At 42.9% G+C, this 26,463-nt stretch overlaps 1 protein-coding gene across 2 annotated transcripts in view; it reads left to right on the top strand.

The window, feature by feature from the left end:
- Nucleotides 1-26,463, top strand: part of ELK3 (ETS transcription factor ELK3) — a 92,466-nt gene that overhangs the window by 30,178 nt on the left and 35,825 nt on the right. For both annotated transcript variants that reach the window (XM_036761441.1, XM_036761442.1), the window contains exon 2: nt 20,134-20,342. In XM_036761441.1, the coding sequence (XP_036617336.1) occupies nt 20,136-20,342 (207 nt within the window). In that variant the 5' untranslated portion in view covers nt 20,134-20,135. The remainder of the gene's footprint in view (nt 1-20,133; nt 20,343-26,463) is intronic.

Below are 26,463 nucleotides of genomic sequence, written 5' to 3'. Positions count from 1 at the left end.
GCCATTGTTTTATGTTGGACCAAGGGTGTGCTTAATGTGGTGTGTTGGGGGAAGGACCCCTTTATGCTGACTTGCACAGACTTGATTAGTATCTGAGCCCTGTGAGTTTTCAGGTTCACTAATTTTGGCCTTGGCTGTGACTTGTCCAGGGTCACACAGCTACGGTGTGTCATCATTGTCCTTTTAACAACAACAACTAGCGTTTATGTAGCACTTTAAGATTTACAAAGCACCTTACAAATCTTATGTGATTTGATCCTCCCAACAACCCTGAGAGGTGGGTGCTATTATTAACTCTATTGTACAAATGAGGAAACTGAGGCAAACATAAATTAAGTGACTGGCCCAGGGTCCTGCAGCTAGAAAAAGGTGGAGGGTGGATTTGAACTCAGGTCTTCCTGATTCTAGGCCAAGCATTCCCTCTACTTTAAAGTGGGACCTGAGGACCCAAGTCCAGGTCTCTAGATGCCATGATGTACTCAGCTGCTAATAACAGCAACATTAGTAGTTTCATTCAGTTACAAAAATACTATTATTATTAATCATTTACTATATATTATAAAATACTAGATATTTATCATATAATTTATTATTTTATTATATAATTTTGTTACACATAATAACATATGATATGATGTTATTATAATAGCTAGCATTTATATAGGGCTTTAAGATTTGCAAAGCCCTTTATACATATCATCACTTTTGATCCTCACAACAATACTGGAAGGTGCGTGCTGTATTAGCTCCATTTACAGATGGGGAAACTGAGGCAGACAGGTGAAGTGACTTGTCCAGGTTCACAGAGCTTGTATGTGTCTGAACCTGGATTTGAACTCAGGTCTTCCTGACTCCAGGCCTGGTGCTCTATCCACTGTGCTGCCTAGCTGCCTCCAACATTAAGTGTAAAGAAATCATGGCAGGATGGCAGTTTATCCCAGGACTGTTTCTATCTGAACTTTATGAAAAAAGATGAGAATAAGATTGATGATGATAATAATAAGGCCTTTTTCCTGGTACTGTGATTTCACAAATGTGGGAAATCCCCAGTGTAGAAATTCCCTTCTCCGATGAAGGCCAGCACTTCATATATAGTTGATGCTCTTGGAAAGTTGTGGGAACAGAGAAGTTGTGACTTGCCTAGGGTCACACAGCCAGTATGTGTCAGAGGAAGGACTTGAACCTAGATCTTCCCAACTCTGAGACCAATTCTAGTCAGCAAGCTCTCCACTTTGCCAGGCTGCTTTCTGCTACTGTGGTGGCCACCACCACCTCTACCATCCTCTTGACCAGAGTTTGCTTTCTTGAGTCAAAATTATGGCTGGTGGTTTTTTCTTTTAAAAAAAGTTTATGTTACTTTTAAACTTTTATACCATCTTTTTCAAATATGACCTTCCCCTTTACCTCTGCATCTCAAAGAATAAAAAATAAAGACAAAAAAAATTTCAGCAAAACTAACACATCAGCCAAGTCTGACAGTGCTTTGTATCCATAGTACCTTACCTCTGTTGAAAAGGGAAGGGGTGGTACCTTTTCTAACATCCCCTGACTCATTCCTGTGGAGTATTAGCTGACCGTGGAAAATACACAAAGCAGTGCAGAGATATTTCTCCCAACACTGGGGTCTTCCTTGGTATCCTAAGCCAGACAAACTGGAAGAACCAGAAGAACCGCTTGGTCCGGACCAGAAACGAACAAGGAAATTTCCTGCTTTGACTCCCAGGGGAGGGAAGGGGAAGGTGGGCGGGGGCAAGACTTCATTCCCATCAGAATGGAACACAAGGCTTTTTTCAGAGCTGTCTCTCCTTTCCTGGGTGAAGAATGAAGCTACTGTTACAACAGAAAATCTGTCTTTGGGATGAGTAAGATGCTTGAGGATTTGGCAGGACCCATTTAGAACTGGAGTGTTGGAGGAGAGAGCTAACATCTGGCTTTCCCTGTTATATTTGTCACTCGGTGTTTGTAGCTTGAGAGGCATCCTGGTGTAGGAGCTGGAGTGTCAGATTTGGCATCCGGAATAATAATGTTTTTAATATTTGCAAAGCACTTTACAAATATTAACTCATTTTATCCTTTGGAGGTGGGTGCTGACCTTATTTTACAGATATGGAAACTGAGGCACAGAGAGGTCAAGTTATTTGCCCAGGGTCATGTAGCTAGTAAGTGTCTGAAGCAAGTTTAGCTGCTCTATCCTCTGGGACACCTAGCTGTTTCTAAAGCCTGAGTTTGAATTTTACCATAGATAGTGGGTGTTGGCCCATGGGCACCTTTATTTATTCTCTATGGGTCTTAGTTTCATTATCTGTAAAAAACCAAGGAGATTGGCCTAGGTGGCCTATGAGGTTTCTTCCAAATCAAAGTCTGTGATGTTTAAAATTCGGAGTCAAAGGACCCAAGTTAAAATGTTACTTTGGGGATTTACTACCTAGGGCAGGGCTGTCCAAAATGTGGCTCCATTTCGATTTATGTGGCTCGCCTACTGCTTTAGTAAATGATGCTGAGCTACCACAGAGCTCTCACTAAAATGGCAAATCGAAATATATTGTCTATTGTTTCAACAAAAACCTAAGGTTGGACAGTCCAGACCTAGGGGACTAGGTGGTGAAGTGGACAGAGTGTCGGGCTTGGAGTCAAGAAGACTCATTTTCCTAAGTTCAAATCCAGCCTCAGATACTTACTAGTAATATGACCCTGGGCAAGTCACTTAACCCTGTTGGCCTCAGTTTCTTCAACTGTAAAATGAGCTGGAGAAGGAAATAGCAAACCAGTCCAGTATCTCTGCCAAGAAAACTCCAAATGGGGTCATGAAGAGTCAGACACGACTGAGCAACAGTAAACAATACTAAAACCTACGTGGTCTTGGGCAAGTCGCTTGGGCCTCAGTTTTCTCATCTATAAAATGATAGCACTTAAGGCACAGAGTTGTTGTGAGACTCAAACAAATTAATTTCCGTAAAATGCTTCAAAAGATCATGACGTGACAACTGTAAGGGTGTTAGGTGCCCTCTTGCCCAGAGAGGTGAATTAATTTGTCCAGGGTCCCTCAGATAATAATCCTAGCTAATATTTGTATTAAAATTTACAAAGTACTTTATATGCATCCTCTCATTTGACCTTCACAAGAACGCTGCTATCATTTTCACTTTACTGGTGAGAAATCCCGAAGAAGAGGTGTGTAGGGTGAGCTAACGTGGATTTGGGATGGGATTCCAACCTAGGTTTTTCACTCCACCATCAATGTTCTGTCTTGTCACATGACTTCCCTATTAAGCCATGCTGATGGAGGTGGGATTTGAACCCAGGTCTTCTGACTCCAAATCCATCCCTCTTCCCATGGTACCCCACTAACCTTTCAATGGCAGTCTTTATTTTTTTTTTTTACGGTTGGGATGTTTTGATCCATGGACTGTTATCAATTGATATGTTATAGCTGTGTGCTCTTGGTTGTTTTCATTGGCAGGTCATCATCACGCATGATGTAGGGTCTTTGGCTCTCGAGTCAGAGGGCACCTTAGGGCCCATCGAGTCAAACCTACTGATTTAAGAGTTGAGGGGATTGAAGCTCAGGAAGGTGACTCCCCCGAGGTGCGAGAACTCTGACTCCCTCTCTAGTGCTTAAGTTAGGTTAAGATAATAGCTCCATCGGATTTTTCTAGCCGATTTCATTTGAGGCCAAATAAAACAGTTGATAGATGGCCATTGTTAGAGTTGAGAGGACCTGGGTTCGAGTCCTCACATCATGGTGGTGTGACCCTGTGCAAATCATTAAAGCTCTCAGTGCCTCGAGGCAGTTCTCTCAGGGTATAAGTTGGAAAAGCTAATCACTGTGGAGGGAGTTTCCAAACCCAAGATTTTCCCTGCACTTCGGAAATCACAGGTTTGGTTCAGCCCTGCCGTCCTCCTCCCCCCAAACACTCAATTGTACAGTATTATTCTGATTAGTTGTGAATTTTCATTTCCTGGGAATTTCTTCATTGTTGTATCATGTCTAATGAATTACATTTTCATAGTCTCTCAAGCAAAACTGCATTTAACATTTTTTAAAAATAAATTTGATTGGTATCTTTCGTCTGTAATGACAAAAATAATTTACATTTGTGTGAAACATGATTATTTCCGTTCCCCCTCCCCCCCCCAAGCTGGAATCAAACCTTCCATTGTTCAAATAGTCGAGCAAAAACTGATGGAAGCAGTGATTGAGTCTGACAGTGTATGCAGTTTTCTGCCCTGGTAGCTCCCCACCTCTCTGCCAAGAGGAGAGAGGTCTATTTCATTTGTCTGTTCCTGGACCTTTATTGGTTTTTTAGGTCCTCAGAATTTGACTTCCTTCTAGTGATTAGTGCAGGGGTCAAAAAGATGAAAATTAAGCATTGCTTGCCTGTAGAAGCTTATTGTCTCCTTTTGTTTCCCCAGCGTTTAGCACAATGCCCAGCACATAGTAGGTGCTTAATAAATATTTATTGACTCTGGCATTTGGAATGAATGAATGGAGCATTTATTGAGTGCTTTCTTGGGGCAAAACACCGACAGTATCTGCTTTGAAGTAGTCACATTCTAATGGTAAGACAACATCTGTGGAATTGGAGGAAAACCATATAGCAAACCAGCATAGTTTAGTATGCAGAGTGCTGAACTTGGGAGTCAGAAAGACTTGGGTTCAGATCTCACCTCGGAAACATAACTATCAGTGTGACTTTATAGCTGTGCTATGGATCTGTAAAACCACAGGGTTGGATTACATTACCTTTCCATTCCCTTCCAGCCACAAATCTATGATCTTTTTGTTGACATTTTTAATATATTACTTTATTTTACATTTGTGTTGATATCTGTTATTTTGATATCACCCGTGTTTCTGAACATATTTCACTTTCTTCTCTTACTCATTTAGCTGTAACACAAGAATAAAAAATAAAGAGAAGGAAACTAAAGCAGTTCTATAAAACAAACCAATCCATCTGCCCATTCTGATCGTGTGTGCCATGGGCCACACCCATAGTCCCCCCGCCCACCCCGAATAGAAAGAAGGGAAGTGAATTTTCTCATTTATTTTCTGCGCCCAAGGTTAGTCAGTCAGTCAATAAACATTTATTAAACACCCGAGGCAAACAAAACCCTGGTACAGTGGTCTTGGCAGACAGGCTAAACCAGGATAAGGGATGTCTACCCCAAGCATGGGAAGACTTTCCTGGGCAAAATGGGCACATGTGAACAATTTATTCCAACGGCCATGAAGGCAGCTGAATGAAGCAGGTGCTATGGAGTGCTTAGAGCTTGGTCAGCCATCAAAGAGGCCAAGGTCATTCACTGTATTCTAGGATATTGCTAGTTGTCTTGACTTTTGTCTTGCCACTGGACTTCAGTGACTGAGGAGAGAGTGAGGCTGACAACTTTGTGCAAATCTGCCTCACTTAAATCCAGTTCACACACACACACACACACACACACACACACACACACACGAAGACATGAACTGGTGATATCACTGGTCCTCTTCAAAAATAAAAGATGAACGATGACAAGCACCTACTATGTGCTAGACACTGTGCTAAGTACTAGGGATACAAAGAAAGGCAAAAGATAGTTCTGGCCCTCAGGAAGCTCACAGCCTAATGAGGGCGACAACATGCAAACAACTATGAACAAACAAGCTATATGTAGGATAAATCAACCAACAGATCAAGAAACATTTATGGAGCACCTACTATGTGCCAGGTATTGGAGATACAAAGAAAGACAACAGATAGTCCTTGCCCTCAGTGTAATGGGGAAGACGGCATGCAAACAACTATGAACAGACAATAAATATTGGATAAATTTCTTAGGTGCCTACTATGTGCCCGGCACTGTGCTAAGCTAGGGATAGACAAAAAGAGGCAAAAGACAGTCTCTGCCTTCAATGAGAGACAGCCAGCAGAGTGAATGGACTTGAATTAAGGAGATTTGGGAAAGGCTTCCCATAAGAAAGTAGAATTTTAGCTAACACTAGAAAGTATTCAGTTTCATTCATGTGTATATGTTAGTTATTTTCATTGGTATAGTCATTGTGTAGATTTTTCTTCTGGTTTTGTTTGAAATTATTATCTGTAGGACAGGACCTACAGATCATTTTGTTTCATGGACCCCCCCCCTTCCCACCCCCGGCCTTGGCTGTCTGCGAAGTCTATGGATACTGACTCAGAACAATATTTTTATATGCGTAAAATAAAATATATAGGGTTACAAAGGAAACCAATTATACTAACATTCAATTATCAACATAGTAAGAAAAAAACAAGTTCATGGATCCTATCTTTAGGAGAAGGTTTTGTTGCATGAAATAAAAAGTATTACTCTGGAAGGGATTAGGGGATAGAAAAAGTCCAAATGATTTTGCCCAGGAAGCCAGACTAGCAACATTCCTATTTGTTGGGTTCAGGGGTTAAACCAAACCCGAGACACCAGGCAAAATCAAACCAGGGCAGTGATTACAAACTAGGACAGATGTAAGAGGCCAGGTTTCCTGTGGCCCATTTTCCAGTTTCCTGAACTGCAACCTGCAGAAACAGAGGAAGCCAGAAATTAACAAGGAGACCCATGCTAACAATGTCCATCGTCACTCTTGTGGGGCCAGCCTGTGGATACTCAAGGCACAAATGAACCTACACCACTGAACAAAAACAATAACAGAGTGATCCAGGCAGATCTGTGGCCCGAGGGTGTCCGGAAAAGGGCAATCCATCTGTTTCAAGTGTCTGCAAAGCATGGGCTTCCCTTTAAGTCCGGGGGTCCGGTTGGGGGGAGGTAAGGGAGACACAGGCAGCCTGAAGATTTTACAGCTGCCCTGGTCACACAAGAAATGGTTCCCGTCTTAAGACAGTTAGTTAACCAAGAGTTTTCCCTGGCCAGGCCTTCTAAATCCCTTTCATGGGCATAGTGATATATGAGGGAGGTGGATGTGGTTAACCCATGTGACGATAATGAGTTACAGACTTAGTATTGGGATGCTTGGTGACCACTTAGAGGCTTTGATCTGTCTTGCTCTTGTTCCCTTAACTGCCCAATAAAACTTTGGTTTGATATTTTCAAAGAATGGATTATGTAGAGATGAATATGTTTATGATTACAAATAGGCTACAGTATTCTTATGGTGTGAGATTTTTTTTTTAAATTGGACTTGTGATTTCATCAAGGTAGGGAGCTCTCTCTACAACAGCAAATTGGTCTCTTCTCTGAAACAGTGTTAATTCCCTGGGGAAGAGAACATAGATTTAGAGCTGGAAACAGCCTTAGAAGTCACTGAGTTCAAATACACACACACACACACACACACACACACATATACAAATACATTTTTTCAATTAACATGCATTTATTTTCCCTCATATGTCCTCTCCTTCCCCCCCACCCAAAATTGGGAGGCAAAAGAGAAGGTAAAAAATTATAATACACATAGTCAAGCACACACACGCACACACACACACACACACACACAAAGCACATGTTGGTCCTGTCTAAAAATGTCTCTCATTCTGCATCTTGGAGTCTGTCACCTTTTTGTCAGGAGTTGGGTAACTTTGTTCATCATTGCTCCTCTGGAATCAAGGTTGGCCATTGCATTGATCAAAGAAAAGCTCTTAACTTTTTAAAGTTCAAACCCCTCACTATACAGATGAGGAAGTTACATTTTACAGAAGAGGAGACCTAGGAAAATTAATTGACCTACCCAGGGTTACATAGCCAGAATATGTTAGAGGCAGGATTTGAACACAACCCTCTGTCTTTGAAGATGGTTCTTTATCAGCTATGCTGTGTTGCCTCTATTGTTATGGTTACCTAGGACATAATTCTCCTCTGCTGTTGGGAAGAGAAAAAGAAAATATTTTAAAAGTCAGTCATAGTTTTGAAGGAGTTGGAAGTTGGTATGAGTTTCTTTTTTAAGTTTTATTGATGACTTTGATACCATACTTATTTCCTGATAAACCTCTTCTCCACCAAATGATCACTTGTAACCAAGAAAAGTAGTTATAGCAAGTAATAAAGTAATCATGTCTGGCAGTGTATGTGACATTTTGCACCCATAGTCCCCCACCTCTTTATTGAGAGAAGGGAGGATCCTATGATCATAGATTTAGAACTGAAAGATTCTCTCCCCTTTTTCTAAAAAAAATTATTCTGAAAACATTTATTGACTGCTGCTATGTGCTAGCTAATGTGGAAGATAAGAAGATGGTCCTAGAGGCAGCTCCCCTCCTGGATAACTGCCTTGTCATGGAGGAGGGCTTCCATAGCTCAATGAAACGATGAGCCATGTTGTGCAGGGTTACCCAAGATGGACAGGTCATGGTGGAGAGTTGTGACAAAAGGTGATCCACCAGAGAAGGGAATGGCAAACCACTCCAGTATCTTTGCCAAGAAAACCCCACAGACTCTGGTCCACAGGGATCATGAAGAGTCAGACATTACTCAATGACTGAACAAGAGGCAGCTAGGTGGGACAGTAGATAAAATACTAGACCCGCAGTCAGGAAGACCTGAGTTCAAATCAAGCCTCAGATGCTTGTGAGCTCTGTGACCCTGGGCAAGTCACTTATCCCCTGCCTGCCTCAGTTTACTCATTTGTAAAATGGGAATAATAATTGAACCTATCTCCTAGTGTCATTTTGAGCATCAAATGAGAAAATATTTGTATTTTGCAAATCTTAAAGCACTTTATAAATGCTATTATCATGAAGTCTTTTCTTTTTTATATCATCATAGTTATTTCCAGTACCTCTCTTCCTCTCAGAGAATGCTATATGAAAATTAGCATTTTTAAAGACCAAAAAAGAAAAAAAATCAATACAATTGATCCATACATGGAACAAGTCTGAAAATATGTGCGAAGTGTAACACCCCCACAAAGGAGTAGGTATTTCTTCATTTGAGCCCTACTTAATCTTTATAATTTTGCTACACTCACGTTTACTTTTTTTGTTTGGTTCTTTCCACTTACATTGTTGTTGTAGAAATTGTGTATCTTGTTTTCTTGGCTCTGCCTACTTTACCCTGCATCAGGTCATGAAGATCTTTCCATATATTTTTGGACCTGGCCAATGCTAGGATTTGCTTTGCTTGACTCTGCATGTCTGTTACAAGGCTTTTGTCTTCCCCCTGCCAAATACAAGGGGGCAGGAGGAGATAGGAAGAAGATGGAGATTTTTATTAATTGAAAAGAATAGAAATACATTTATTTTTTAAAAAAGAAAGGTGGTCCCTATTGTGAAGTATACTAAGGGACACAAGAGAATTTAGGCAAATAAAACAATTACAATAATAGCTTATATTTATATAGAGATTTGTGTCAACAAGGCATTTTATGTATTTGGAAATATACACTCTTTGGAAGAGAACTCCTTCTTTTCACTGAAGTGTTTTATCACATTATCTGCTCTCCCAGATCCAGAATGGTCTTGGAAGCCAACAGAGGTTAAGTGACTTGCCCAGGGTGACAAACAGCTAGTTAGTGTTTGAGTTGGGATTGGAACCCAGATCTTTCTGACCCCAAGTCCGGTGAGTCCAGGGAGGAAGAATGAAGGAAGGACTTTCTTGTCTGAGGCTCGTATCCTCCTGGTGGGGGTGGGGGAGGACAAACAAAAGAGCTGCTAGTAGGGAAGCTAGAAGCATGATCTCAAGATAGAGGAGTCTCCTTTTGCCACTAGCTCCAGGCAGTGTGTAAACCAGCAGAGTCCCCAGATTCCTGCTGCCTGCCTGGTCTCCAGATGTGGGTGTATTTGGAGTGGGCAGGAATAGCCTGGAGGCAGCCAGGTATAGCCCAGAAAGAATGTTGGCTTTGGGGTCAGATCTGGGTTGGAATCCCACTTCTACTGATTCACTGTGTGTGACTTTCAACACATCACCATACTGCTCTGTGCCTCAGTTGTCTCAACTGTAAAATGATGAGGTTGGACCGATGATCTTTAAGGGCTCTTAACTGACTAGGGCCCTTTGTTTCCTCATCTGAAGAATGACGACATTGGGCTTGACACGTCTAACCTATATCAGATTGCTTGGTGTCTGAGAGAGGGGGAAGGGAAGGGAGAGGGAGAAGAATTTGGAACTCAAAATTTTATGAAAATGAATGTTGAAAAATATCTTTACATGTAATTGGGAGAAAAAATGCTATTAAGGGAAAAAAAAGTTGGACTCGATGACCTCTAAGGGCCCTTCAGGGGCAGCTAGGTGGCACCATAGTGGATAGAGCACCAGGCCTGGAGTCAGGGAGACTCATCTTCATGAGTTCAAATTTCGCCTAGGACACTTGCTAGCTGTTTGACCCTGGGCAAGTCACTTACTCCAGTTTATCTCAGTTTCCTCATCTGTCAAATGAGTTGGAGAAGGCAACAGCAAACCTCACCAGTATCTTTGCCAAGAAAAGCCCTAATTGGGTCATGAAGAGTTGGATATGACTGAAATTACTGATCAACAGCAAAAGGGCCCTTCTGGTCTAAAGCCGGGAGTTCTTAGCCTTTCTATGGCCTGGATCCCTTTTGGCAGCCTGCTGGAGCCTTGGACCCATGTTTAAAAAGAAAATCATGTTTTTAAAAGAATAAAATAAAATACGTAGGATTGCAAAGAAAAGCCCTGATGTGGAGATAGAGTTATCAGAATAGTATACTGGCCGTGAAGAACTCCTGGTCTAAGACTCTAATCCTTATAGGCCTGGAGTTAGGGACAGGATGGCTCTGATGGACAATGTGTGCAAGGTACAGAGATTTAAAAAGGCAAAAACCAAAAACCAGCACCTGCCCTCAAGGAGCTTATGTTCTCTCAGCTAGAGAACACAGGATCTCGGAGTTAGAGGAGCCCAAGAAATGTTCCTAGTCTAATACTGGCATGATCTTCTCTTTCTTTCCCTCCTGCCCCACAAAACCTTGATCTCCTAAAAGTTACTACTGATCCCAATGAATTGTTCTCTAATGCACCTGGAGAGAATGTAGATTTTCAAAAAGAAAGATCTGATTTAGGCTTGTAATTGAAACAGTGTGGTGTTATTCAAGAAGTTATCAACATTTTGCCCCAAAGACTCATTATTATTATTATTATTATTGTTTTTTGCCTGGTTGTACCCTGAACTTTAAGGAATTTTTTGGTTTTGTGTGTGTGTGTGTGTGTGTGTGTGTGTGTGTGTTTCAAACAAAATTTTAAGACTGATCAGCTTAGCGATCTCCAGTCTTCCTTTTGAATAGAATTTTAGTCTGGCTCAGCTTTCTCATTTCATAAAGAAGGAAACTGAGTCCTAGAGAGAGGAGGTGGCCAGCCCAGCACCCACCAGCGAGGAGGTGTTGGAGGCAGTGTTCACATCCAGGCTCTTTGTTCTTTCCACAGTACTGCCACATTTCCCACAAGAATCACTTTGCTTTTTAAATGTAGGATCTATAGCAGTGCCTCTAAATAGTTTGGAATAGAATGGGAGCAATTATGAGTATAAGCATCTCAGATGAGTAATATTTAAGGGTGTAATCAGTGACAGTGATTACAACCTGTTTGGAAAATGGTTTCACATAATCTTAGTTCCTCCACCAAAGGAATAATTTAAAACAACAACAACAAAGAAGAATCCATAGCATTCATTTTAATATGTGGGAATTTTCTTTTCAGTGAACTTAGACATGTTTCATCACCAGTTTTTGGAAAAATGTTCTCTTCTGAGTTATTGAAGTACCTTTCAAAATATTTAAGTGTTTTTGGCTGATTCTAGATTGTCATGACTTTAAGAGAGGCAGCAGGAGGCATGGAATGGCAGTGGGGGTGCTGGGTCTGGAGCAGGAGCATGTGTCAGAGTTTGAAACCCTAATCTGCATTTTACTGTTTGTGTGATTTGGAGCTGGTCTCTTGCACCCTCTGGGCCTCCAGATGGTCTCCCCATCCATAAAATGAAGGTCCTAGACTGGACCACTCTGAAGGTCATTCACAGCTTCAAGTACAGATCCCTTTAGGTTTCTTTGATTTGCTGAAATGCTTTCTTTTCTTTCTTTCCTTTTTTCTTTCTTTCCTTCTTTCTTTCTTTTCTTTTTTCTTTCTTTCCTTTTCTTCCTTCCTTTGGTTTTTTCTTTCTTCCCTCCTTCATTCTTTCTTCCTTCCTTTTTTCCTCTTTCCCTTTCTTTTCTTCCTTCCTTTTTTCTTTTTCTCTTTGTCTTTCTTTTCTTCTTTCATTCCCTCCTTATATCTTTCTTTTCCTCTTTTTTCCTTCCTTCCTTTCTCCTTTCTCTTTCCTTCTCTTTTTTCCTTCCTTACTTCCTTTCTTCTTTCTCTTTCTTTCTTCTCTTCCCTTCCCCTTTCTATTTCTCTTTCCATTCTGTCTTCCTCCTTCCCTTCCTCCCTGTTTTTATTGAATTTTATTCTTACACCACCTTCCTTTCCAAATATATTCCTCCCCAGCAATCCATCCTTTGCAGAAAGATAGAAAGAAAGAAAGATAGATAGACAGCCACTTCAAAACCAACACATCAGTGGAGTCCTATAGTATATGCAATGTTACATCTCCTTAGTCTCCCAGCTCTGCAAAGAAAGGGGAGAGGTATGTTTTCTCATCTCTTTATTGGGTCCACTCTTGGTTCTTATAATTACACAGCATGCAGTTTTGTTTTTTCCTTAGATGCTTGTTTTTCATTAGATAACTCTTTTTTCATGCACCAATTTCTAATTTTCCCCTGTGCCATGCATATATGAGGTACTGTATAAATGCTTTGTGTTTGACTGAACTTTTATGTGACAGTGGGGAGTTCTGTGGGAGATATTTATTCATGAGAGCCATTGTCTGATTTCCAAGTTTATGGTAGGGGATGTAGAAAATCAGCCCCACATCCCTAGTGACAAGATGGCATGACAAATTAAGGTGTGAACTTTGTTAAAAGGTGTGGATTTTAACAAAGAGAAAATAAATACTTCACAGAGACCTGCTGTGACCTTTCTTTGTATTTTGGAAGATTAGAGAATTAGAGAAAAAATATTGTTTCTTTCATTTTTGCAGCATAAAACCTTAAGGAAAGAGGCATGAATGTCACTTTTTTACATGAGCAATTACTCAGTCAACAAGTATTACTTAAGTACCTGCTATGTGCCAGACATTGTCTAGGTGCTAGGGATGCAGTGAGTGAAAAGAATCCCTATTTGGACATCCCAATGAGGGAGACAACACACACACACACGTATACATACATGTGCATATATATTTATATGTTCAGGCAGAGAGAAAAGTTAATGATAGACCATGCATTTGGGTAAATCATTTCCCTTTTCTGTGCCTCAGTTTCCTCATCTGTAAAATAAAGGGGATAGACCAGGTGGCCTCCCAGGTCCCTTCCTGCTCCAGTCCGTGATCCTCTGATGCGATGCCATGAAAAAAGAAAAGCTGAGACAGTCCGTCTAGACTAGAGATGGGCGTTCAGACCCACCCGCCCTCTGTAGTAAGCTGCCTCGCGCCATCTTGTGGTAGGCACAGCATGGCGCAGGCGGAGGCACCTTCACATTCTCTGGCCCTCTGCTCTTCACAATCCTCTCATCTCTTCTCCTTCCAGTGAAAGGAGGGAGGGAAGAAGAGGGAAGAGGGAGACAGAGAGGGAGAGAGTGGAAGAGAGGGCAAGAGGGAGGAGGTGGGGGGGGGCGGAGAAACACACACAGAGAGGAGAGGGGAAGAGAGAGGGAGAGACAGAGATACAGAGAGGGACAGACAGAGGGAGGCAGGGGGTGGAAGAGAAAGAAAGGGAAAGAGTGTGTGTGTGTGGAAGAGAAACATACAGAGATACACAGAGAGGGGAGGGGAAGAGAGGAGAGAGAGATAGAGATAAAGAGAGAGACAGGGAGACAGAGACAGTGGAAAAGAGGGTCAGAGAAAGAAAGGGACAGGAAGGGGTGTGTGTGTGTGCATGCCCCTGTGTGTGCATGTGTGTGTGTGTGTGTGTGTAAGAGAAGCACATAGAGACACAGAGAGGAGAGGGGAGGAGAGACAGAGACAGAGAGGGTGGAGGAGAGGGCCAGAGAAAGAAAGGGAGAGAGAGGGAGGGTGTGTGTGTCTGTGTATGTGGGAAAGAAACACACTCAAGGGGGAAGAGAAGAAGATGGGGCAGGGTGGGATAGGAACAAATAGTAGTCGGGGGGAGACCTGGCCCGAGGTAGGGGTGCAGGCAGATCCAGGGCAGGACAGAGAATCTCCGATCGCAGTCCCACCTGCAGTGAGCAGAGTCTGAGGATCCAGGTGGCAGCTTGGTCAGTCAGGCTGCCCTCCATCTACTTCCGATGCACTATCATCTCCCTGTCAGAATGTCAGCTCCATGAGAGCAGAGGCTGCTTTTGCTTTCCTTTGATCCCCAGCACCTAGGACAGTGTTTGGCACAGAGTGGATGCTTTTCCTGTTGAATGCCTGGTACGGTCATGGGGCTGTGGAGCTGGGAGGGGTTTCTCAGTTCAGGGATTCTTTCTGTGAGACGAGGCCCCCTTAGCTGTCTGGTGAATCCTAAGGATGCCTTCTCAGAGTTATGTTCTTAAAAGAAGAATAGTCATAGGATTAGAATAGGAAACAATTAGACTGAAATACACTTATCAAAATATTTAATAATTTTTTTTAAAAGTCTGTGGGCACCAGGTTAAGAATCTCTGGTAGTCTCACCTGTTCGTTTTACAGATGAGGCCCAGAGAGGTGAAGTCTGGAGTCACTCAGGTTTGACCACTTTTGTCCCTCCTACACATTGGCCAGCTGCTAGGAGTGGGTCATAGGATTACGGATTCTGAGCTGGAGCAGACCCCAGTGACTATCTAATCCACGCTCCTCATTTTACAGAAGAGGAGACTGAGTTTCACAGAGGGGGATTGACTTCTCCAAAGTCACCCAAGTAGTGTTGGAGACAGGATTTGAACCCATGTCCTCTTGCATCCAAATCCAGGTGTGAACCTTTGTTTTCCCAGGAGAGCATAGGCAGCTAGCACCCACTTGATCACAGAGGAGAGAATTTAGAATATTCCTTGGGGACATTAATGACACCTGAGTGTGCTTTGGTCACATGCAGAGAATTGCTTTGAAGTGGTTAGTGAGCCCTCAGTGACTGTTGATTGATCATAGGTCATAGATGGGAGGTAGAAGGGACCTTAGACAGAAGTTAATTGAACTCTATCATTCCATTTGTTCCCTCTTGTTTTTACACCAATCATTTCCTGATAGCTCTCCTGCTGAACCTTGTTATTTAATACTGTCCAAGTCTTGGTGACCTCATTTGGGTTTTTATTGGCAAAGATGCTGGAATGATCTGCCCTTTTCTTCTCTAGCTCATTTCACAAATGAGGAAACTGAGGTAAACAGGGTTAAGTGACTTGCCCAGGGTCACACAGCTATTTGAACCCAGATCCTCCTGACTCCAAGGCCAGCACTCCATCCCCTGCACCGCCTAGCTGCCTCTCTACTTTATATACCCCTACAGAAATGTGTATATTCTGTGTCCCAGTAGTTTTAAAGTTAGGATATTGTTCTAGGCACCCAATGGGCTGTCATCTCAAATATATTTCCTTTTCTATCCCTTTGTCTCCAGCTACTATCACTGACCCACATCTACACTTGAGGTGCATAACAAATAAGGAAGTGATAGTCTAGAGGGAGCCTCAGCAGAAGGGGAGGCTGGCTGGGTCCCTGGTGACCCCATCATAAAGGCACCAGGTTAAACATGAATTATTTACACCCAGCCTACAGTAGCAAAGTCTAGGTCAGCAGGACCAGAGAACAGGGACAGGGAGAAACACTTGCCAGTAGCCAGAGACCTGTTAGGCCAAATACATTTGCCTGCCCTAAATGTCTCCAGTTATCTGGTAGACCTCAGAAAACTGCCTTGGCAACTGCCTGGGGTCTGCTGTGGATAAGTGATGAGAGACCCTCAGACAGAAGAAAGCTTTGATTTCTTCCCTTTATGGAAACCGGTATGGGTGTGAGGAGTTGGAAAATTTCACTGTCTTTCCTGCTATTCCAGACCCTTGCCAATTGCTTTCTGGGACTTCATCTTTCATGGCATTAATATGTGTGTGTGTGTATTTTACATATATATTTTTACATATATATGTTTTACTAAAAACTACTTTTAAACCAAGTAAGGTAGCCTGAGATAGTGGAAAGTATCCTTGCTTGGGGGTCAGAGGACCTGGGTTCAAATGCTGCTTTTATTCCCTGTGTGACCCTGGGCAAACTGTTTAACCATTTTGGGCTTGGAGAGGCCTTCTCTATAAAGTGAATTTTACATTTTTATAGACAATTTTTACATTTTACAAATATAATTTTATATTTTAAGTTTTTACAAAAAACTCCTTTATAGCTCTAAATGTATGATCCATGAGAAGGCAGGGGCAAAGAAGATCGGAGGAAGAAGGCACCATAGAGGCCTTTGAGTCTAAGCTTCTCATACATGAAGACAGTGGGTCCCAGAGAAGTCACCTGGGTAGGAGCTGGGGGTGGGTAGGGCAGGGGGTGAGAGAAGGATTAGAACACAGGCCCTTGGAGTCTAGACCCATCACTCTCCATGATACCACATTGCTACTCCCAGATAAAAGGGGTGGAAAGAAGTCATTAAGATCATCATAGCTCATTTTGTAAACTCACAGGGAAGTAATTATAATTGGCATTTCCACAGAGATTTAATTAAGGCTTTCAAAAAGCTTTGGACCCATGCAGCTAGGTGGCTCTGTGGATAAAGTACCACCTTAGAGTCATGAGGACTTGAGTTCAAATCCGACCTCAGACAGTTACTAGTTGTATGACCCTGGGCAAGTCACTTAACCCTGATTGCCTCAAAAAAAAAAAAACAAAACCCAAACAACCCAACAACCTTTGCCCTCATTTCATTTGATTTTCATAGCAGTGTCAAGAGGTAGGCACTAGAATGACCATTACCCTTAATTTACAGATGAAGAAAGTGAGATTCAGAGAAATTAAATGATTTACTTTGGGTCACACAGGATCTCCTGTCTCCTTGGCCAGATGTCTCACTACCTCTGTGAATCAGCAATTACGTGGTCAGGCACATAGAGTATATGTGTCAGCGGGCTCTCAGGCAGTGAAGATGTATGTGGGTGGAGGATCCTGGTAGGGCCCCCAAGGATGGATTCTGAGGAAAGGAGTAGATTGTGTAATCTTAAGGAAGGGAAAAAATGAATCCAGCAACTTGTGGGCCTTAACCTGCCTTGGAGAGAAGAAGCCAGAGACAGTGAGTCATCCCAGGTGGAGAGGATGTCAGTTACTGTGAGTCATCAGATTCAGATTTTAATCCTAGACCATGGTTCCTAGGTGTGGATGGAAGCCGGGTGCGGGGTGGAGAGATGACCATCGGAATGCTTTACTGGGTTTCTGGGGCAGCTTTATCAAGTCCTAGCCCACCTGTCACTGCTATCTGCTCTGTCCTTTCTGGTCCTTCTCCATCTAGCCTGGGCACACTAAGGGCATAGCATTCACTGGGTTAGAACTAAGACTACATTCACAAAGCCTTTTATCTCATCAGTGGCGTAGTGGAGAGGGCTCCAGAGTCAGAGGACATGCGTTCGAATGTCAGCTCTTCCATTTACCAGCTTTGTGACTTAATAGTTACAAGTCACTTAACCTCTCAGGCCCTCAGCTTCCCCATCTGTAAAATGAAGAAGGTTGGATTAGATGACCTCTCAGGTGCTTTTCAACTCTCAAGCTAGAATATGATCAGTCACTTTACCTCCTTGGGCCTCGGTTTCCCTATCTGTAAAATTAGGGGGTTGCACTAGATGAGTCCCAGCTCTAAACTGGGATCCCCAAATTAACCCAGGGAGGTTGGTGCTATTGGCATCACAGTGCTTATATGTGATGTTATTGATATAGGGAACTCCCAGTAAATAAATTCCTTATACCAATGGACATTGGCAACCACTCTGCAGTTTATAATCTTAGAGCAGGGGCTCCTAACCCTGGGGCCCATAAATTTGTTTCCAGAAATATTTGGATAACTTTATTACAGTATAATTGGTTTCCTTTGTTACCCTAAGTGTTTTATACATTGAAAAACATAATTTTGAGAAAGGTGTCCAAGACATTAAAAAAAAGTTCAAAACTTCTGTCCTGGAGAGTTACTACCTACCTTGTGTCGATATCACAGGTGAGACTTGGGCCTGGCCTGTCTTCCACCCTCTCTATGCACTGCCCCATCCTGCCACTCAATGCCTTGCACATAATAAGCATTTCATAGGTTTTAGTTGAATGGAATTTTACAGTTGAACAGATTGAGGTGCTGAATGAATTGGTCATGGCTTCATAGCAAAGTGGTATTTGAACTCAGGTCACTGAAGCTGAAGACTAGGGCAAGGGTGGGGCCTTTTCTACTCCACTGTCTTCTTTTTGTGGCCTTGCTCCTGTTCCCATCTGCTTGTGGATTATTGTGTAACTTTTGGTGAGCCCCTTTAACTGCCTTAGCTTGGTTTTCTCATCTGTAAACTGGGGACAATACTCTTTATCACTACCTACAGCAAGTTGGCCAGTTTATCTGGAAGGAAGAGTGTATGAAGGAGAATAAGGGCTATAAGTCTGAAAAAGTCAGACCCCAATTATGGAGGGCTTTAAATGCTCCAAAAAGGAGTTTATATTTGATCCTAAAGGTTAGGAAGTCAGTTAATTAACATTTATTAAGTGCCTGCTATGCGTCAGGCACTGTGTTAAGCACTGAGGAAACAAAGAAAGGTAAAAGATAGGCCCTGCCCTCAAGGAGTTTACAGTCTAATGGAGGAGACATCATGGGAACTATGTACAAATAAGACATACACAGGATAAACTGGAAAAAAATGAACAGAGGGAAGGTGCTGGAATTAATAAAGGATCAGGAAAAGCTTCCTGAACATGGGAGAAACAATGAAGGGTCTTTGAAGTTCATCTCGAAGGTCTCTTCCAACCTTCAAGTTCTTGAATCTAGTGCATCACTGTACTCTTTAAGTTGTGATAATAATAGTTGGCATCTATGTGGCATGCTAAGCAAAGCGCTTTGCACATATTGTCTCATTTTAATCTTGCACCAAACCTAGGCAGTAGGTGCTAGTATTATCCTCAATTTACAGAGAAAGAAACTGAGGCAGAAGTTACGTGATTTGCCCAGGGTCACACAGCTAGTAAGTTTACAAGGCATGATTTGAATGCAGATTTTCCTGATTCTGGGTCCAGCTCTTTAGCCACTGTGCCACCCAGCTGCCTCTTCACAAGCCATCTATCAGTTCCTTCTTTGTTATTTTTATCCCCAGCTACTAACACAGCACCTTACACATAGTGGGGGCTTTAACAAATATTTTTGATTAATGGGCTAACTCAGTCAATAAACATTTATTAAGCACCCACTACGTGCCAAGCATGGGGATGGGAGAGAGAGGGCATCTAAAAACAAAATGAAACAGTCACTGATCTCAAGAAACTGACATGGTAGGAGTGGGGGTAGGTGGGGGAGAACATGTACTCATACATATCTGTACGTATGTGTATATGCATATATGTATACATATAATACTTATGTGCGTATATACGTGTGTATATGTGTATGGATTGTGTGTGTGTATATGTGTGTGTGTGAGTGTAGGTGTATATATATATATGTGTGTGTGTGTGTGTGTTTGTGTGTGTATTTGTGTGTATTACAATTTAATTCCATGGGCAAACACAGGCAGCTGGAGGATTAGGGATGTTGTTATGTGACTATAAAAATAGTCATGACAATAACAACAAGAATAACCAGTGATAATAATACTAGCTAATGTGTATACGGCACCTCAAGGTTTGCATATATCATTTTGTCCTCACAACAAACTTGGGCATAGGTGCTTTTATTATCCCAGATTTCTCAGATGGGAAACTGAGACAAACAGTAGTTAAAGTGATTTGACTAGAGTCTCATAGCTAGGAAGTGTCTGAGGCTGGATTTGAACTCAGGTCTTCCCCATTTCAGGTTCAGTGCTCTAGCTACTGCTCCTCCTAGCTTAAGATTTGCAATTAAAAATATTTCAGCACCCAGTCCTCCATTGGTCTTCCCAGGGGAGGTGCTAGCAACCATTGCTTTTGAAGTTCCCTAGATGGGAGCTGGAGAATGGGCGTCAAGTACAGCAGTCTGGCTACCCCTGATCTTTGCCTGATTGCTCTCCCTCCAGGTATGGAGAGTGCAATCACGCTGTGGCAGTTCCTGTTGCAGTTGCTGCTGGACCAGAAGCATGAGCACTTAATCTGTTGGACATCCAATGATGGTGAATTCAAGCTTCTCAAGGCGGAAGAGGTGGCCAAACTGTGGGGGCTGCGCAAGAACAAGACGAACATGAACTACGACAAGCTGAGCCGCGCCCTGCGGTACTACTACGATAAGGTAAGCCCTTGGCTTGGACACAGACCAGCCCGGGGAGAGGGGGGACATGGCTGCTTTCTCATGGGATGGAACAAGGCAAAAATGCTCTGAGCTCCACTGAGGCAGAAGAATACCCCTGACTTTGTTCTTCAAGAAGTAGCCTGTCAGAGAGGAGTGAGGGGAGTTAGCAAGGCAAGGCTTCCAGTCCTGCCTCTGACACACTAGTGGTATTCTTGGACAAACCACTTAACCTCTCAGTGCTCCAGGCAGTTCTTTAATACATTAATTATCAAGGAGTTGCTGGTTTCCTTGTCTGTATTGATAGAGGGAGTTTCCAATCAATTCACCAATTATTAAGCATTTAGCAAGCACCTACTATGTGCCAGGCACTCTATTATGAAGACAAAAATGAAAAAGTCCTGCCCTCTAGACGCCTATATCCTATAGGAAGAGACAACATGTATATGTATAAATATTACAAAATCAGCCAGTCAATAAGTATTCATTAAGTGCCTACTATGTGCTACTCACTGAGCTAAGCACTGGAGAAATATAGACACGTGCACAAAATCCCTGTGAACTGGGGGAGGCATTGACAAGGCCCATCTGGTAGGGCCTCTTGGAAGTAAGACTTGGGTTGATTTTGGAAGGGAACTGTGGCTTTTGAGAGGTAGAAATGAGGATGGAATGCATCCTGCACACGGGGCACCTCCTGGCTGAAGACTTGGAGCCGGAATGGCGTGTCTGAGTTGGCCGGAAAGTTAAGGGGATTCATGTATAATAAGCCTGGAAGGGAAGCCTGGAACCAGATTACCCAGGGCTTTACGTGCCAAGCAGAAGGGTGTGCATTTGGTCCCAGAGGCAAGAGGGAACCATCAGAGCTTCTTGAGCAGGGGACCGAAATAGAAGCATACTTTAGAAAAATGATAATGATGATGACACATTTATATAGCGCATTAAGGTTTGCAAAGTTCTTTCCAAATGTTTTATCCTCCCTAAAACAACAGGAGGTATGTGTTATTATCTCCATTTTACATAGGGGTAAACTGAGGCAGGTGGATATTAAGTGACTTGCCCAGAATCACAAAGCTAGTAAGTGTCTAAGGTGAAATTTGAATTCAGGTTTTCCAGACTCCGGGCCCAGCACTCTATGCACAGTGCCACATAGCGGCCTCATGCCATCAAAACAACTTTGGCAGCATCGTGGAGGGTGTGTTTCCAGACTGGCAGCTTAGATGAGATAATGTATGTAGAGTTTTGCAAAGGTGAAAACAACAGATAAAATAAGTGTCACTTCATTATTTGTCGTTCATTTGTTTCAGTCGTGTCTGACTCTTCCTGACCCCATTTGGGGTTTTCTTGGCAGAGATATTGGAGTGGTTTGCCATTTCTTTCTCTAGATCATTGTGCAGATGAGGAAACTGAGGCAAACAGGGTTAAGTGACTTGCCCAGGGTCACACAGCTAGGAAGTATCTGAGGCTGGATTCGAACTCAGATTCTTCTGACTCCAGGCCTGGCCCTCTAACCACTGAGCCACCTAGCTGCCTAGCTGCCTCCAGTTACTTATTACCAGTGCTTAACTCTGATGCAGACTGATCAAACGAGACGGTATTTACAAAGCATTTAGCCCAATGCACGGCACACAGTAGGTGCTATATAAATGCTTATTCCCCTCCCAATTCCATTTTTGAAGTCTCGTACTCGGACTGAGTAAGCACTGTAAGCTGCTCTTTCTGGACTAATTTTGAAAGAGGATTAAAGTAATTGCTTTAAACATTAGCTGCATGTTTATATTTTGTGAATTCAGCCAATGTATCACATCTTCCAAAGTCATGGGGAAGAGACTGGAAAGCCTGGGAAGTCTTTGATTCAGTTAATATTAGTTCCTCAGTAAAATGATTTTAGAGCACCTTAGGTGTTTGTTGAAATTCTCTAGTCCTTTAACCGTGGGCCGAAGGGAGAGATCTTTTTTTTTTTAACCTTCCTAACATCCCTCCTTTTTGCTCCCATCTCACCTCTGAGGCTGCCCCCCCAACTCCATTCACAGCCTCATCTCTTTATGTCTTGACTATGGCAGTAGCTGCTGGGACTGCTGACCTCAGGTCTGCCCCTCCTCCAATTTGTCCTCCGTTCAACCACCACAGTGACCTTCCCAAAGCACAGATCTGACTACATCCCCCTCTATTGGACAAATTCCAGTGGTTTTCTGTTACCTCCAGGATCCAATATGAAATCTTCTGCTCGGCTCTGAAGGGCCTTTAGAACATGGCCCCTTTCTGGCTTTCTCATCTTCTTACACCTTGCTCGCTGCCACCCAGTCTGAGATCCAGTGATGCTGCTGCCTTCCTGCATTCCTCACAAAGGGCTCCAGCTAATGGCTCCATGCTCGGAGTACCCCCTCCCCATCTCCTCCTCCTGGCCTCCCTGACTTCCTTCAAGCCCCGGTGAAAATCCCACCTTCTACCGGAAACTTTATCTTAACCTTGTTAATGCTAGTGCCTTCCTCAGTTGATCATCTGCTATTTATCCTGTCTGAATCTTGTTGGTACATGACCATTAGACCATGTGCCCCTTGGGGGTAGGCACTGTCTTTTATGTTACTTTGTATACTTAGCACAGTGCCTGGCACATAGTAAGTGCTTAATAAATGCTTATTGACTGACAGATTATAAAGACAATTCTTGCTGATTACAGCTCCTGTAAAATTTTTTGGACTCTTGATCGCTTAGACATTGTTTTGCAATATTCCCCTGGCTTTGCAAGACCGTGAGGATTGAAACTGGATTTGTTATGCTTGGCCTCTGTCTGAATCAGGCCCAATGGTTGGTAGTTTTAGAAGAGACAAATTTCGACTCAGTGTCAACTCAATGTGGAACAAGCTGCCTCAAGAGGTCACAGGTCCTTCCTCACTGGAGATCTTTAAGCAAAGGCCAGATTATTTGTTAGGCATGTTGCAGAGAGTTCCCGTTCAGGAATCAGTTGTACCAGCTGGGCCCTAGCTGTCTTCTGACTTTGGGATTCTATGATTCCATCATTGGAGCTTCCCCTGTGAAATGGGGATGTGGCCAGCCGGCCGCTTTCTGATCAGAAAATAATAACCTGCTTCCCAACTGAGGCATCACATGCTGTTTCTGTTTGGGTTTGAGGTCATGAGTGGCCTTTCTGTTGGGCCTCTGTTTCCCTGTACTTTCTGGAAGTTTTGGCTTCTCTCTGGGTATGGTTCATCAGTGTGGAGGGGGCGACTCTTGGGATTACTTGCGATTCTCAGAGTGTCTAGCTGACAAGGACGGCAAACACAAAAGGAATCTGGAAAGGCCTTTAGGAATCAGCCTATCCACAAGCATTTTTAAGATATCTATTTTGTGCCACCACTGGGGGATACTAAGACAAAAATGAAACAGTCTCTATTGGTAACAAGCTTACATTGTAACAGTACGTACATATATAAGAATAGGAAGAATAAATATAAACCGAATAAATACAAATAAATACAGGGTAGTGAGAGAGGGAGGGGATTAGTGGTTGGGAATCAGGAAAGGCTCAGTATAAGAGGTGGTACTTGAGTTGCTTCTTCAATGAAGAGAGGGATTTTTTGAGGTAGAGGTGAAGAGAGAATGTGTTCCAAGCTTTCAGGAAAGCCATGCATAGGCTTAGAGAGGGGAGATTGAGCACTATGTGTGTGAAGAACAGACAGAGTACCACTTGCCTCCCTTCCCCTCTCTCCCTCCCTTCCTCCTTTTTTCTCTCCCTCCTTCCCTCCCTTCCTTCTTTTCTCCTTCCTTCCCTCCTTCCCCCCTCCTCTATCCCTCCTTCCTTCCTTCTATTCCTCCCTCCTTCCCTTCTTCTCCCCTTCTCTCCCTCCCTTCTTCCTTCCATCCTTCCCTCCCTCCCTTCCATTTTTTTCACATCAAAGTCATTTCCAGATATATCCCTTATCCCTGGCAACTAAGTAGTTAAGAAAAACCTTAGTGACTTTGTCTAATGGTGCACGCATCATTTTGTACCTCTAGTCTTCCACCTGTCTAATGAAAGTCAGGAAGTGTGTTTCCTCACATCTGGGGCTGCTGTTCTTCCATTTCTGCAGTTACAGGTTAAGCACAAGCTACAGCTGAGAGGTTTTGCTGCTTCTGTTTCCACCAAGAGTTAAAGGAAGGACAAAAGCCCTCTCTTGCTACATTCCCAACAGAAACATCACTCATTTCCACCAAGCAAAGGCCTCGTGAAACAATTTCTGAGTTAATTAGTGATGTATGAGGAAAAACGGTCAAGGTAAAGTCACTGCCTGAGCATTTTCCTGGAAAGTAGAAAGCTTCCCTTCCTCACTTAATTGGATAATTCATTTCAAATTAAGTGGGCAGTCATGACAGGAGAACGTTAGTATGAATAATATATCCCTTTGATGAACTGTTTGTGTCATGAAGCCTGGCCTGGGTGTAATTATTTAACTCTGAAAAATAAATTTTTAACCAACAACACAATTTATTGTGATAGTGTGGAAAGAAGGAATACAGAGGGACCATCGTGATCAGGGAATAATGCTATTTGTCACAAAATTCCATGGCAGAGGACTGGCCTGGGCCTCATCCAAGGGGCTGAAGTAACTAAGTATTCATTGGCCTTCCCTGGGCCGGCCTGATCCACACCCAGCATACATGGGAATTTCTGTTCCCAATGCAGCAGCTACAAGGCTTTGGACAATAACAGAGGGGCCTTTGCCCAGTGACCCAAGCTTTTGCTGATATTGATTAGTAGCTGACCTTGGAAAACGCCCAAGGGTCTGACACGTTGATTGTCCTGTTTGATATTATGGAGGCCATTCAGCCCCGATCAAGTCTTATAAGAGAAGCAAGACCCCTCAGAGACCTTCGAGTCTGTTCTTAACCTGGGATGTGTATAAACTTGGATTTGAAATATATATATATATATATATGCATACATATATATATATATGTATAACTGTTCTGCAATGTAATTAGCTTCTTTACAATCCCAATTGCTGTATTTTATGCATTTAAAAACATTATTCTGAGAAGGAACCAATCCACAGACTTCACCAAACTGCCAGGGGGTTCAGGACCCATCAGAATTGCTTCAGGCCAGAAGAGCCCTTCGGTCTTATCAAGCCCAACCTGATCATTTTACAGGAGAGGAAACTGAGGCCCAGAGAGGTGAAGGGGCCAAATCTCACCAGAATTTCCCCTTCTTGCCAGCTGTTGTGCCAGTTTCCCTTCACCTTCCTGTCTGGATGTTGAAACTCTTCCCATTCCCACCCTCATGGGATGGAGCCTGGAACCTGTGTCTCACGATGAGCCTTGGGCCTCAGCTGACCTTCCCAGCAGCCTTGGGCCTGGTTGAAGAGAGGACATTGTTGGTGACGCTGCTTTGATGAGCAGATGTGATAAATGAATTATTGCATCTCACCATGATGCTTCCAGGAAGGTGGAGGACCACTGGGCCTTGCCGTTGGCCTTGATGCTATGCTCTGCAGCCCTTAGCCTCAGCTGAACCCTCCTGGATGTGTGTTCTCTCCCATTTGGACTACAAGTTCCCTGAACTGTTCCTTCCTTCCTTGCTTCATTCATTCTGTGTCTAATCCGTTCCAGCTTTGACATTTCACATTGTAAGGGGGAGGGAACCAGCATTTATTAAACAACTTCTGTGTACTGGGCACTGTACTAACAGGCACTTTACAAATATCTCATTTGTTTTAAAGGTCCTTTCATCTCTGACGTACTGGATTCCCTGTCACATTTTTATATTCTGTGCTCTAAGGTCTTTTTCAGGTTCTAAGATTCTGTGTTCTAAGGTTCCTCCCAGATATAATAATCTATATTCCAAGGTTCCCTGGCAGCTAGGTGGCGCAGTAGAAAGAGCGCTTGGCCTAAAGTTAGAAAGACCTGAGTTCAAATCCAGCCCCAGACACGTACTAGCTGTGTGACCCTGAACAAGTCAGTTCACCCTGTTTGCCTCAGTTTCCTCATCTATAAAATGAGCTGGAGAAGGAAATGGCAAAACATTGCAGTGTCTTTGCCAAGAAAAACCCAAATGGGGTCACGAAGAGTCAGACACGACTGAAACTACTGAACAGAAACAACAGCAGTTCCAAGGTCATTCCCAGCCTTGCCATTCTGTGTTCCAAGG

This window comes from Trichosurus vulpecula, chromosome 5, assembly GCF_011100635.1.
Source record: "Trichosurus vulpecula isolate mTriVul1 chromosome 5, mTriVul1.pri, whole genome shotgun sequence".
Lineage (NCBI taxonomy): Eukaryota > Metazoa > Chordata > Mammalia > Diprotodontia > Phalangeridae > Trichosurus > Trichosurus vulpecula.
Note: the sequence above shows the minus strand (reverse complement) of the source record. Positions and strands in the feature narration are given on the sequence as shown.